Below are 15,373 nucleotides of genomic sequence, written 5' to 3' on the forward strand. Positions count from 1 at the left end.
CTGAACGCCTAACAAAAAGATGTGGCCGCCCTCTCTTAAACAAATACACGAATCCCAAGCCATGCACGTTTGGAAGGCATGTGTGTGTGTGAAGGAGAAAGGCCACCGCTGCCCACCGCAGCCCCACCCAGCCCTCGGCCATTCAGGGAACAGACGCGCCGCGCTGGGGCCTCGGAGCCCTCAACCAGCCCGGGACGAGGGGCGGGGCCGGGCGGGGTCGTGAGCGCGCAGGCGCAGTGCGGGCTTCATCCTGCCGCCGGCGCCGGCGCCGCCGCCGCCGCCCGCGCTGCACCACAGGCCAGAGACAGACAGGGCCGGGAAGAGCCGGAGACTGAGGAGGAGGCGGAGGCGGAGGCGGAGGCGGGGCGACTCCGGTGACCGAGAGCGCCGCAGACTGGCAGCTGCGGCGACTCCCCCCTTTGTGTCTGGTCTGCTCGGAGCCACTGGAAGTGCTTCCCGGAGGGACGCAGGGTGTTTCGCCGCCTCACTGCCCACTCCCTTCCCCGGCTACCTTCATCCGCCCTCCCGCCGCCCCCCGCCCTCGGTCCGCGACGCCCGAGCTCCTCCCGGAGCCCAGAGCTGCGGGAGAACGAGGCGGTGGCGGCGGCGGCGGCGGCGGCTTCCTTGGGGGGTTGTGATTCGCTCACAGGAGCCATTGACGGGAGAAGACGAGGCTTTCATGGTGGAATTTACCTCAGGCAAGATGGAGCGGCAGGAATAAAAAGAGAGGAAGGGAAGGGAGCGCCGCCGGGAGGGCAAGAAGGGGCAGCCTCTCGCACCCCGTCCGCCCGCGGTCTCGGGGAGCCCGGGCCGGGGCCGCGACCCCTCCCCTCCCCCGCTCCTACGTTTCCTCAGCCTTCGCCAGGGCCTCCCCGACCCTCTCACGGTTGTTCCGCGAAGGCGTGGGGACTGTGAGCTTGTCCATGGAGGCAGGTACCTTTTTGGATCCAGTCAAGGAAGAGGATTTGTTGTTTTCGAAATCAGAGTGAAGGAAGCACCGAAGCGAAACTTAAGGAATCCTGCCTTCCCGGAGCCGCGGGCGATGCGACTCGGGCTGCCGGGCGCCGCCGCCGCCCGCCCGGCTTCGTCCTTCCCGATAGTCAGGAACTAGTTCTGACCCTCGCTCCCCGGATCCGGATCGAATCCCCGCCCTCCGCACCCTGGATATGTTTTCTCCCAGACCTGGATATTTTTTTGATATCGTGAAACTACGAGGGAAATAACTTGGGAGATTTCTTCTTGGCTCCCTGCTTTCCCCACAGACATGCCTTCAGTTTGGAGGGCCGCGGCACCCCGTCCGAGGCGAAGGAAGACCCCCAGCCGCAAGGGAGAGAAATGAAGGGAATTTCTGCAGCGGCATGAAAGCTCTGCAGCTAGGTCCTCTCATCTGCCATTTGTCCTTTCAAACTGCATTGTGATACGGGCAGGATCAGTCCACGGGAGAGAAGACGAGCCTCCCGGCTGATTCTCCGCCTCTCTACTTCCCATATTTCTTTTCTTTGCCCTCCTGCTTCTTGGCTGGCCAAGGGATGACTTCCTCGCTGCAGCGGCCCTGGCGGGTGCCCTGGCTACCATGGACCATCCTGCTGGTCAGCACTGCGGCCGGTGAGTAGCTCCGGCCGGCGCGTCCCGGCCACTTCCCCTGCGGGTGGCGAGGGAGGCAGCCCGCAGAGGCCGAGGCCTGTGCTCGCCCTTCGTCACGCGTCCCCCCGATCGCGGAGCTGCGCCCCGGTGCCGGCGCGCCTGCCCCATGCCTTCCAGGGAAATCGACTTTAATATTCCTGTGTATTTTCCTATCCCCACTTCCATATTCCCACCCCACCCCCCTTCACGGGGTGAAAAAGACATATTGGGTGTGGTATCTTGACATTTTTAGCTGTGAGGTAATGCAACGATTAAAAATAATATTTTAATCACCAGTGAACAGTGTCTATTACGAGATCTCTGGAAACAGACCTGTAGATTTTTAAAATTATTATTATAAAGAAGCGGTTTTGGCTTACAGTAAAAAGAACATCAACTAGAGAACACACACTTGAACCTTATTTTGAGATTTAGATCACTCTGGGAATCCATGTTCCTTTCATTATTCAGAAATGTTACCGAATGAATAGAATAAATGTTGAGGAAGTCGGAACTGTGAGATTCTTGATATATTGTATTATACGGTTTGGTAAGTTTACTGTTAGTCACCTGGCATCTATCTGTTGGCTTTGCTGTCGAGACACTTTGACCTGACATTATTAGACTTCTAGGAGATTTGACTCCGAAAGTTCTTTGACATTTCATTAAAGTCTAAAGGGTGGTAGTCATCCTTTCTTTTGGATATTTTCATTTCAGTTCTCAGAAACCTTAGGAAAAAGACCTCATCTTCTATTTACAACTATTTTTCAAGCAGTCTTTTGGTGATTTGCTTTTAGAAATTTTGAGGAGTGAATTCTACGTGTAACTCGTACACTTGGTTTATGATGGGCAAATGGACTGTGCTTTTAAAGCGAGTAAAGGACCAAATGACCCTTTCGAATTACTTTTTTTCTCTTGATAAGTGTGTTTCACATTAAACAAATTTCTCATTGCTATGTTAGATACAGAGGTTATTTGCTTAATTTGGTTTTAAAAGTCTGAACTAGGAAAATGCCGAAAGAAAATTTGAAGTTTCCTTTTATGCTTTTCATATTGTTGAATAATGTCTACTGTTGATTAATGTCTGTTAAATTGATGATAAATCTATATGGTTCTGTTAAAATAATTTGAACTTCTGAATTTACTTTAAAACTGATATTTTAATATTTTTAATAATTGTAGTTGCTTTCAGAGTAAAAATGAATGATTTTTCTCCAAATTTCTTTATATTGTGTTAGCTATTTAAATTCTCTAGCCACAAGCCATGTGGTTCCTGTAAAATACGGAGTAAAAGGCCTTAAACATTCCATGAGCAGAAATCTGAGAACATACACTTTTCAATGTTCTTTGTTATTCTTAACCTTTTTAGAATATAGAGTCTCATTTATCTTGACATGCTCGTAATATTGTGATCAGAACTGATAAAAGTAAGAGAAAAAGCATTTATTTAAAAATAAACTTAATTTTTGTTTGGTAATACAGTCATTTTAGAAGAGTGTCTCTTAAAAGAGAGAGAATAAAAGAATCACTGCTAGTGGTTTTAGTCTTTTTTTCTTTAGTGTTGCATAGCACCAGATGACAAAATTTGTGAAGCTGGATTTCAGACCTGTAACAGTAATGATAATAGCTAGTATTTATTAAGTGCCTGCCATGCACCATCAGCTATTCAAATAACTTTACATATATTTTTTCATTTCATCCTCATGACAATTCTATTTTGTAGGTTATTGTCATTCCCCTTTTCCATAGAGGGAGAGTAAAGTACAGAGAATTTGAGTAACTCACCACACAGTCAGTAAATTATGAAGCCAGGATTACAGCGTGCGCCTTTACTTACCACATTAATGGTAACAGCAGCAGTAGCAGCAACAACTTCTCACTCTTACTGGATGTATGAGATGGAGTAATGCCTTCACCAGATCAACCTTTGTAAAGAAGCAGAGACACTTACAAGGTGTCAGTGCAGCAGTGGTTATGCAAATGTCGTAGTTCTGAACATGTAAAACTTTGCTTTGCCTAATATTGAAGTGGCTAGTGCAGCTTCATTAAGTGCAAGCTGATTAAAGAGGGCCTGTGTGGATTTGGGTTACATAGATGCAGTGATGTTAACTGGACAGGCGTAAATAGTGCAGCTGAACAGGAAAATAAATCCTAGAAGACCGATTGATAGCATATCCTTTTTTGGGGTCATGGATAAATCATTTCTTTTGAATCCCTCTTTCTCACTTACCGAGTTCTTGGACTCCTTAATTCTTAGAACATTTTCTTCTCTCTCTTTTTTTTTTTTTTTTGGTTCAGACAGGGTCTCACTCTGTCTCCCAGGCTGGAGTGCAGTGGTGTGACCTCGGTTCACCACAGCTTCCGCCTCCCAGGCTCAAGTGATTCTACTGCCTCAGCCTCCAGAGTAGCTGGGATTACAGGAGTGCACCACCACACCCAGCTAATTTTTTTTTTTTAGACAGAGTCTCGCTCTGTCGCCCAGGCTGGAGTGCAGTGGTGCCATCTTGGCTCACTGCAACCTCTGCCTCCCGGGTTCAAGCGATTCTTCTGCCTCAGCCTCCCAAGTAACTGGGACTACAGGTGTGTGCCATTACGCCTGCCTAATTTATGTATTTTTAGTAGAGACAGAGTTTTACCATATTGGCCAGGCTGATCTCAAACTCCTCACCTCGTGGTCCACCCACCTCTGCCTCCCAGAGTGCTGGGATTATAGGCGTGAGCCACTGCGCCTGGGCTGGATTTCTTAAATATGGGTAATTCAGTGACATTTTGCTGTGTAATTATTGGCAACCACAAAATCTTAGTGGCATGGAACAATAGGCATTTATTCTGCTCCATGTGTCTCCTTCTGGGGTCCAGGCTAGAGGGAGAGGTAACATCTATCTGGGGGAAGCTGGTGTCATGGCATTGCCAGAAGAGAAAGAGGCCAAGCCCCAACTCTACCGGCACATTTCCAGACTCTGCTCTCCTAACATCACATTGGCTGACCAAGTCATATGGCCAAGCTCAGAAACAAGAGGTATCAAAGTACACTTTGCCTATGATGAAGCTAATGTAATATTTGGATGTATAGTACTATTGCAGAAGAATGAAGAATTGAAATCCTCAGTCGACCACATATAATCAGTAAGATGGTCCAGAAGGGAGGCTTTTCTTATCTTTGAAGAGGGCCAAACTCTTAGTTTTTTGTATTAAAATTAGATAAACTTTGATCTCTACAAAAGGTATTCTGGCATGTGGGATTATGTGATAGTAGTGCTATTGATGTGGGTAAGTAGTGAGGAGAGAGAGAACTGTTCACACAAAGACGAAACCTTTCCTTCATTAAAGGCTAGTTTTTGTTTGTTTTTTTGAGACAGAGTCTTGCTCTGTCGCCCAGGCTGGAGTGCAGTGGCGCAATCTCTGCTCACTGCAAGCTCCGCCTCCCGGGTTCATGCCATTCTCCTGCCTCAGCCTCTCCAGTAGCTGGGACTACAGGTGCCCACCACCATGCCCGGCTAATTTTTTGTATTTTTAGTAGAGACGGGGTTTCACCATGTTAGCCAGGATGGTTTTTTCTTCCGACCTCGTGATACGCCCGCCTCGCCTCCCAAAGTGCTGGGATTACAGTCATGAGCCACTGCGCCCCAAGGCCAGTTTTTTTTTTAACAATGAAAGAGAGGAAATTCATTATTGATTTCTGATGGGTAAATTCTAACCATTAAAAAATACTGAGTGGAATCTGTGTGAATCATTTAATTTCATAATTGGCCACACCACTTATTTTGGCACCTACTTGTAGATTGCTGTGCTGTTGGATATTTTTGAGATAGAGTCTTCCTCTGTCGCCCAGCCTGGAGTGGAGTGGCATGATCTCGACTCACTACAACCTCCGCCTCCTAGGTTCAAGCCATTCTCTGGCCTCAGCCTCCTGCATAGCTGGGATTATAGGTGCACACCACCATGCCTGGCTAATCTTTGTATTTTTTTTTTTTTTTTTTTGAGATGGAGTCTTGCTCTGTCACCCAGGCTGGAGTGCAGTGGCCGGATCTCGGCTCACTGCAAGCTCCGCCTCCCGGGTTTACACCATTCTCCTGCCTCAGCCTCCTGAGTAGCTGGGAGTACAGGCACCCGCCACCACGCCTGGCTAGTTTTTTTGTATTTTTTAGTAGAGACGGGGTTTAACCCTGTTAGCCAGGATGGTCTCGATCTCCTGACCTTGTGATCCGCCCGTCTCGGCCTCCCAAAGTGCTGGGATTACAGGCGTAAGCCACGGAGCCCGAAGTTTTTTTATTTTTAGGAGAGACGGGGTTTCACCACGTTGGCCAGGCTGGTCTCAAACTCCTTACCTCAGCTGATCCACCCACCTCAGCCTCCCAAAGTGCTGGGATTACAGGTGTGAGCTACCACACCTGGCTGGATATCAGTTTTATGTATTTGGCTTGTCCTCCGAACTGATAATTGCTTCCAGAGGACAGTGTTCATGTCTTATTAGTTTTATAATTTACCATATTGCTATGCACATAGTAGACATTTAAGAAATACTTAGTGAATAATAAAAAAGAATTTCAACCAGGAATATTCTAGGATTGTTTATTGACTCAAATAACACATTAGTAACTTTTTCTTTGTCCTAGTTCCTTCAACTATAAAGTATGTAATTTAAGAGGTATAGTGGGAAGACCACTGTTGGGAGTTAATGAGACCTAGATTCTAGGTGATTCCAGGCAAATAGGTTACTTAACATAGTTTTCTCACTTGTAATAATACGGAGTTGTACTTGATCTTTTCGAAATACAGATTCTTGGGTACCCCACTAGACCTACTGAATCCAAATCTCTGGACAACGAGCCTGGGAATCTGCCTTTGATGTCCCCATCAACCAGTAAATTTTAGGTACCTTTGAGAACTATAATTAATAGATATTATAAAATCACAACCATATAAAAATGCATGCATCTTTTTTCTTTTCTTTTTTTTTTTTTGCCGAGCGTGGTGACTCACACCTGCGATCCTAGCATTTTGGGACTCCGAGGCGGGTGGATCATGAGGTTAGGAGATTCTAACTCTCAAGTTCTGTTAGTTTATTATTTCTACTTTTTGTAGTAATTACTACTTAATCTATATCTTTTATTGCTTAATCCAGTAAACATTGGGAACAAACATTTCTTAATTTGTGCATTAAGCAATTACGCAAAACCTTTTTCCTTTTAAAAATTTGCAGAATTGGCTCATGCCTGTAATCCTGGCACTTGGGGAGGCCAAGGCGGGCAGATCACTTGAGGTCAGGATTTCGAGACCAGCCTGACCAACATGATGAAACCCTGTCTCTACAAACAATACAAAAATTTGGCTAGGCGCAGTGGCTCACGCCTATAATCCTAGCACTTTGGGAAGCCAAGGTGGGCAGATCACCCGAGGTCAGGAGTTCGAGACCAGCCTGGCTAACATAGTGAAACCCTGTCTCTACTAAAATACAAAATTAGGTCGGGAGCCATGGTTCATGCTTGTAATCCCAGCACTTTGGGAGGTCAGGGTGGGCTGATCACCTGAGGTCGGGGGTTCGAGACCAACCTGGCCAACATGGTGAAACCCCGTCTCTACTAAAAATACAAAATTAGCCAGGTGTGGTGGCACGTGCCTGTAATCCCAGCTACTTGGGAGGCTGAGGCAGGAGAATCGCTTGAACCTGGGAAGCGGAGGTTGCAGTGAGCCAAGGTTGTGCCTCTGCACTCCAGCCTGAGCAACAAGAGCGAAATTCTGTCAAAAAAAAAAAAAAAAAAGAACGAAAAGAAGAAACAAGGCCGGGTGCGGTGGCTCAAGCCTGTAATCCCAGCACTTTGGGAGGCCGAGACAGGTGGATCACGAGGTCAGGAGATCGAGACCATCCTGGCTAACATGGTGAAACCCCGTCTCTACTAAAAAATACAACAAAAACTAGCTGGGTGAGGTGGCGGGTGCCTGTAGTCCCAGCTACTTGGGAGGCTGAGGCAGGAGAATGGCGTGAACCTGGGAGGCGGAGCTTGCAGTGAACTGAGATCCGGCCACTGCACTCCAGCCTGGGCGATAGAGTGAGACTCTGTCTCAAAAAAAAAGAAAAAAAAAGTTAGCCAGGTGTGGTGGCGCATGCCTGTAATCTCAGCTACTCGGGAAGCTGAGGCAGGAGAATTGCTTGAACCCGGGAGGCGGAGGTTGCATTGAGCCGAGATCGTACCACTGCACTCCAGCTTGGGTGACAGGGTGAGATTCCCGTCTCAGAAAAAAAAAAAATATTATTATTTTCAAAGGCACTCTCATACCTGTAATCCTAGCACTTTGGGCGACTGAGGCTGGTGGATCAACTGACGTCAGTAGTTCGAGACCAGCCTGGCCAACATGGTGAAACCCCGTCTCTACTAAAAATACAAAAATTAGCTGGGCATGGTGGCAGTCGCCTATAATCCCAGCTACTTGGGAGGCTGAGGCAGGAGAATCCCTTGAACCGGGGAGGTGGAGGTTGCAGTGAGCCAAGATCGCGCCACTTCACTCCAGCCTTGGCAAAAGAGCGAAACTCCATCTCAAAAAAACAAAACAAAACAAAAAAAACCCACTGATATGAAAGATTATATGCATGCCTAGAATCACGATGCTCAACACTATACCTTAACCCTGCCTTGTGCATCAGTAACGTTTAAAATACATTACCTAAATTATCAAGATATAGTACAAAATGTGTGCAGTCATTCACATCTTAAATGTGTCGACAGCAGACTTGGTGGAAAAATTATGAGACATGATAAAGTATTGTGCCAGAGGCATTGGCCTAAGAATTTTAGATGGAGTTAGGTATTTGAAAGAGTTAGGTATTTGATCCACATCTGTTTCTGGAAGGGTAGATGCAAATGGAGGTTGAGAAATTTCAGTTCTTTCTTTCTTTCTTTCTTTCTTTCTTTCTTTCTTTCTTTCTTTCTTTCTTTCTTTCTTTCTTTCTTTTCTTTCTCTTTCTTTTTCTTTCTCTACTCTTTCTCTCTTTCTCTCTCTTTCTCCCTCTCTCTCTTTCTCTCTCTTTCTCCCTCTCTCTCTCTCTCTCTCTCTGTCGTGTCGTGTCATATCCTGTCCTGTCTTGTCTTGTCTTTTCGAGACGGAATTTTGCTCTTCTTGCCCAGGCTGGAGTGCAATGGCAGGATCTCCACTCACGGCAACCTTCACCTCCCGGGTTCAAGTGATTCTTGTTCCTCAGCCTCCCGAGTAGCTGGGATTACAGGCATGCACCACCACGCCCAGCTAATTTTGTATTTGTGGTAGAGACGGGGTTTCTCCATGCTGGTCAGGCTGGTCTCGAACTCCTGACCTCATGTGATCTGCCCACCTCAGCTTCCCAAAGTGCTGGGATTACAGGAGTAAGCCACCGCGCCTGGCTGAGAAATTTCAGTTTCTTAAAGCCAGATCTCACTTCCCCTTTCTCCTTCAAGACAGTAGTTTGCCCTTATCATTGGTGTCAAAAATATACACGATCATGTACTTTCATTCTGCCCCAGTAAGTTTAGTGCAAAATAGGATAATTTAGAACAAAATGTGTTAATGATAAGTGTGAAGGGATAAAATATTTGGCCAGTAATCCCAATTCTCGTTTTTTTGTTTCATTTAGATGAGGAAATAGTTAAGACTTTCTATTATTATTAATCTGTTTTCAATCTTTGCTTTTGTAGATAAGAATGGTCTATGAGCAAAGCTATATAATTGTTGTAGACGCACCAGGCTATCCTTTTAGGGCAGGCTTTTTTTTTTGTTTTCATTTGAAAAATTAAGAGAAAAAATACTAATCTTCACACAACCCTAGCACTTTATTTTGGTATGTTTTCTTCTAATTAAAAAGAAAGATGCTTTTTTTTTTTTTTTGTGATGGAGTCTCACTCTGTTGCCCAGGCGGGGTACAGTGGCATGATCTCGGCTCATGACAACCTCCGCCTTCTGGGTTCAAGTGATTCTCCTGCCTCAGCTGCCGGAGTAGCTGGGACTACAAGTATGTGCCACCATGCCCCGCTAATTTTTGTATTTTTAGTAGAGACAGGGTTTCACTGTGTTGGCCAGGCTGATCTCGAACTCCTAACTTCGTGATCCGCCCACCTTGGCCTCCCAAAGTGCTGGGATTACAGGCATGAGCCACCACGCCCGGCCAAAAAAAAAGATACATGTGTTTTTATATGGTTGTGATTTTATAATATCTATTAATTATGTCTCAGTTTTTTTTTACATAGAATAATATGTCATAGGTATATGTGATCTTAATAGCTATCATTTTTTCATAATTGTGTGATATTCCATTGAGTGTATTTGTTATTTACTTAATTCATATTGAGAGATGTTTAGGTTGCTTCTGATTTTCTTCTCTAATAAACTGCCATATTTAATACTTCTGTGCATATGTCCTGCTTGTTTTTTTATTTATTTCCAAGTTCTTGTTTTGACCTATCAGCAGCATGAGCCAATTTAATCCTTTTTTTTTCATCCTTCAAGTACTTCTTCATTTGGCTTCTAAGATACTATTCTCTCTTGATTTTTCTCCTGCCTCACCAGCAACTTTGATAGTTCCTCCTTATGTCCCTGACAGCTAAATATTGTTGTGTTGTTTCAGGATTCAGTCTTTAGACCTTTTCTTTTCTCTGTGTGCACCAACCCTCTTGGTGATCTCATCCAGTTTTATGGCTTTAAATAGCATCTAAAGGTGGACAAGTTTCAAATTTATTTCTATCTCAGACTTCTTTCCTTGAAATTCTGTTGCATGTAGCCAACTGTGTATCTGTCGTATCTACTTTGATGTCTGATATTCATCACAAACTTAACCTGTTCCAAACTGAACTTCTGAAGCTGCTTCATCAGACCTGTTCCTCCTATGTCTTAGCCTCTTCAGCAAATGTCAGTTCTATCCTTCCAGTTGTTAAGGCCCCAAATTAGAGATACTTTTGTCTCTTGTCTTTCTTTTTTTCACATTCTTACCCAATGTGATAGCAAAAATTCTTGACTTTACCTTCAAAATATATCTAGAATCTTACTGCTTTTTACCACCTCCACTATGCTACTACCTTAATCTAAAAGCCACTGTCTTCTCTTACTTGTACTTTTTTACTAGACTCTGTTTTCTCTGTTAACATCTTTGTTTTATTACAATCTCCTTTCAACATAGTAGTCTGAGTGAGCCTTTTCTTTTCTTTTAATTTTTTTTTTCAGACAGAGTCTCGCTCGGTCGTCCAGGCTGGAGTACAGTGGCGCAACCTCGGCTCAGTGCAACCTCCACCTCCCAGATTCAAGCGATTCTCCTGCCTCAACCTCCCGAGTAGCTAGGATTACAGGCGCGTGCCATCACGCCCAACTAATTTTTTTTGTATTTTTAGTAGAGACGGGATTTCACTGTGTTAGCCAGGATGATCTCAATCTCCTGACCTCGTGATCTGCCTGCCTTGGCCTCCCAAAGTGCTAGGATTATAGGTGTGAGCCACTGTGCCTGGCCAGACCCTTTTCATACATAAGTTAGATAAGACATATCTTTGCTTATCTCATTCTTATTCCCATCTCATTCAGAATAATAGTCACAGCCATTTAAAATACTGTACACACTCTGGCTTCTGCAATTTATGACCTAATGTGCCAACCTCTGTCTTGCTCAACTTTTATTGGGCTTTTAACTTTACAAACTAGGAAATATTCAGAAAATTAAATATTTTAGAAGAGATTAGATTTAAAATACCTTATTCTATATAATTTGACAGTGGCTACAATTAGTAAATCTATATTGGGGAAGTGAAGAGACACATGAGCATTTCTCAAGTCTTTAGTATAGTCACTAAGTGCTTTACATGTATACTATGTGATCTCGTTATCCTCTAAACAGACTGATCAGTACTATTATTTTTCTTTATTCTGCAGATGATTAAACTGAGTAAGTGGGACACTTGGGAATCAAGGTCAGGCCCCTATAGCTCCAAAGCAAAACATTCGTATAATATATAAAGTGTTAGTCTAAAGGCTTAAAATATTTGGAATCTTTTAGGCATTTGAAAATCTTACTGGGATTTTGATCATGCCAGAATAATTGTCCAAATTGAACTATGTCTTAGGTATAGTCTCTTCTTTTGCTGTAAATGACAGCAAATATCTTAGGTTTTGTTTTATGTGTAACATTCAAATGTCAGTGGATAATAAAAAAAATTCATTGAAGATTCAAAGCTTCAATTCTGGAAAAGGACACCAGTTAGATTAGAAGAATGATGATGACATATTTAGTTGAGGATAAATGTTTAATGTTTCCATGTGTTCTTAGTGATTAAAACTCCATGGGGCCAGTCTAGTGTGAAGAGTAACTTTTTTTTTTTTTTTTTTTTTTTTTGAGACGGAGTCTCGCGCCCAGGCTGGAGTGCAGTGGCCGGATCTCAGCTCACTGCAAGCTCCGCCTCCTGGGTTTACGCCATTCTCCTGCCTCAGCCTCCCAAGTAGCTGGGACTACAGGCGCCCACCAAATCGCCCGGCTAGTTTTTTGTATTTTTTAGTAGAGATGGGGTTTCATCGTGTTGGCCAGGATGGTCTCGATCTCCTGACCTCATGATCCGCCCGTCTCGGCCTCCCAAAGTGCTGGGATTACAGGCTTGAGCCACCGCGCCCGGCCTAACTTCTTATATTTAGTTACTTCACAAACGACTGTATTGTGCTGTTATAAGGCAAGATTAAAAACAGTCAAATGATCTGAAGAGACGAATTTATTCGTGTTACTTATTGAAACAAAGTTTTATGTGGGATATAACTTTTCTGAGATATTTAGTCGTTTTTTCCTTTGGCTAAATCAATGTGTTAACTTGATGAAATATTATCAAGAATGCTAATCTATAAATTCTGTTTAGTCTTTCACACCAACTTGTTCCATTTGTACAGCTGTTTCTTAAGAATCATTGTTTGGCTGGGCACGGTGGCTCATGTCTGTAATCCCAGCACTTTGGGAGGCTGAGTTGGGTGGATTAACTGAGATCAGGAGTTCGAGACCAGCCTGGCCAATGTGGTGAAACCCTATCTCTACTGAAAATACAAAAATTAGCTGGGTTTGGTGGCATCTGCCTGTAGTCCCAGCTACGTGGGAGGGTGAGGTAGGAGAATTGCTTGAACCCAAGAGGTGGAGGTTGCAGTGAGCCGAGATTGTGTCATTGCACTCTAGCCTGGGTAACAGAGCGAGATTCCATCTCAAAGAAAACAAGCAACAACAAAAACATCATTGTCCATTTACTTAGGTTTGTAAGAAACTGAGTTATACTGATTCCTTGCTAAGTCCTCCTTTTAAAAGCAAGATGTGTGGGGTGCAGTGGCTCATGCCTGTAATCCGAGCACTTTGGGAGGCCGAGGCAGGCAGGAGGCACGAGGTCAGGAGATCAAGACTAGCCTGGCTAACACAGTGAAACCCCATCTCTACAATAAAATACAAGAAAAAAATTAGTTGGGCATGGTGGCGGGTGCCTGTAGTCCCAGCTACTCAGGAGGCTGAGGCAGAAGAATTCCCTTGAACCTGGAAGGCGGAGGTTGCAGTGAACTGAGATCGCACCACTGCACTCCAGCCTGGGCAATAGAGCGAGACTCTGTCTCAAAAAAAAAAAAAAAAAAAAGCAAGATATTAGTCTTAGGTTTTGACTGTGTTCCACTCTAAGCATCTAATAGGCTTTATATTTCACATTACCCTTTTAATGAACATAGATTAAATTCAGTAACTGACAATCTTTAATAGATTAAATTCTAGTTATTTGAAATTAAAAGTGTGGGCTGGGTGCAGTGGCTCACGCCTGTAATTTTTGGGAGGCTGAGGCAGGAAGATTGCTTGAGGCCTAGAGTTTGAGACCAGCCTGGGCAATATAATGAGAACCCTGTCTCTACAAACAATTTTTAAATTTAGCCGAGTATGAGTCTGTAGTACCAGCTCCTTGGGAGGCTGAGGTGGGAGGATCACTGAAGCCCAGGAATTGAATGCTTCAGTGAGCTGTGATCATGCCACTGTACTTCAGCTTGGGTGACAGGGTGAGACCCTGTCTCTTAAAAAAAAGAAAAAAAAAGACTTGTTTTTGCTTTTAGCCTTTTATTTTATCATTTCTTTTTTTTTTTTTTTTTTTTTGATACAGAGTCTCGCTCTGTCACCCGGGCTGGAGTGCAGTGGCCGGATCTCAGCTTACTGCAAGCTCCGCCTCCTGAATTTACGCCATTCTCCTGCCTCAGCCTCCCGAGTAGCTGGGACTACAGGCGCCCGCCCCTTCGCCCGGCTAGTTTTTTGTATTTTTTAGTAGAGACAGGGTTTCACCATGTTAGCCAGGATGGTCTCGATCTCCTGACCTCGTGATTCGCCCGTCTCGGCCTCCCAAAGTGCTGGGATTACAGGCTTGAGCCACCGCGCCCGGCCCTTTTAAAAAAACTTTTTGTTATTTAAGATTCTAGGCCAGGCGCAGTGGCTTAAGCCTATAATCCCAGCACTTTGGGAGGCCAAGATGGGTGGATCACGACGTCAGGAGGTCGAGACCATCCTGGCTAACACGGTGAAACCCCGTCTCTACTGAAAAATACAAAAAAACCCCAGAAAACTAGCCGGGCGAGGTAGCGGGTGCCTGTAGTCCCAGCTACTTGGGAGGCTGAGGCAGGAGAATGGTGTAAACCCGGGAGGCGGAGCTTGCAGTGAGCTGAGATCTGGCCACTGCACTCCAGCCTGGGCGACAGAGCAAGACTCTGTCTCAAAAAAAAAAAAAAAAAAAAAAAAAATTCTAAAATTATACAAAGTCGTTGTAAAAAGGGTTTTTGTTTTTTTTTTTTTTTGAGATGGAATTTTGCCCTTGTTATCTAGGCTGGAGTGCCATGGCGCGATCTTGGCTCACTGCAACCTCTGCCTTCTGGGTTCAAGCGATTCTCCTGCCTTAGCCTCCCTAGTAGCTGTGATTACAGTCATGTACCACCATGCCCGGCTAATTTTGTGTTTTTAGTAGAGATGGGGTTTTTCCATGTTGGTCAGGCTGGTCTTGAACCCCTGACCTCAGGTGATCCGCCCACTTCGACCTCCCAAAGTGCTGGGATTACAGGCGTGAGCCACTGCGCCTGGCCCATTAAAAAGGGTTTTTAAATGATGATGATGGTGAAGTGTAGAAATGATAATGAAGTATAGGAAAAAAAACATCGTCTCGTGTTTCCTTAATCCCATTTCCTGGATGTAACCAGTGTTAATAGTTGGTGTATAATCTTTAATGCTTTTTTATATGTGCTATAAGGGTGGAATAATATTGCATATATTGGACATAAAGTTTGTGATTTTCATGTGGAACAGTTCTAGAAGTAAGATCATGTGGTCAGACATTTGTACATTTAAAATCTTGAAGTGAACTACCAGAATTTCTTCAAAACAGGTTGTATTGTCTTTTCTACCAGTAGTGTATGAGAACCTTCATTTTCTTTTGTGTGTGCGTGTTTTTTTTTTTTTTTTTTTTTTTTTTTTTTTGAGACAGAGTCTTGCGCTGTTACCCAGGCTGGAGTGCAGTGGCATGATCTTGGCTCACTGCAACTTCTGCCTCCCAAGTTTAAGTGATCCTCCTGCCTCAGCCCCCCCAGTAGCTGGGATTACAGGCACGTGCCACCATGCCTGGCTAATTTGTGTGTTTTTAGTAGAGACAGGTTTTTAGTAGAGACAGGCTGCTCTCGAACTCCTGACCTCAGGTGATCCACCCGCCTTGGCCACCCAAAGTGCTGGGATTACAGGTGTGAGCCACCACGCTTGGCCGAGAATCTC

General features: G+C 44.5%; 1 protein-coding gene across 2 annotated transcripts in view; it reads left to right on the top strand.

Annotated features, from left to right (window-relative positions):
• Positions 1-284: 284 nt before the first annotated feature.
• The window catches only part of BMPR2 (bone morphogenetic protein receptor type 2), a 209,081-nt gene continuing 193,992 nt past the window's right edge, over positions 285-15,373 (top strand). Inside the window, exon 1 of one of the 2 annotated variants that reach the window (XM_023219105.2) lies at positions 285-1,605. In XM_023219105.2, coding sequence (XP_023074873.1) covers positions 1,530-1,605 — 76 coding nt within the window. In that variant the 5' untranslated portion in view covers positions 285-1,529. The remainder of the gene's footprint in view (positions 1,606-15,373) is intronic. The other variant, XM_023219097.2, reaches the window with a different exon arrangement.

The sequence above is a fragment of the Piliocolobus tephrosceles genome, chromosome 11, assembly GCF_002776525.5.
Source record: "Piliocolobus tephrosceles isolate RC106 chromosome 11, ASM277652v3, whole genome shotgun sequence".
NCBI classification, from domain to species: Eukaryota; Metazoa; Chordata; class Mammalia; order Primates; family Cercopithecidae; genus Piliocolobus; species Piliocolobus tephrosceles.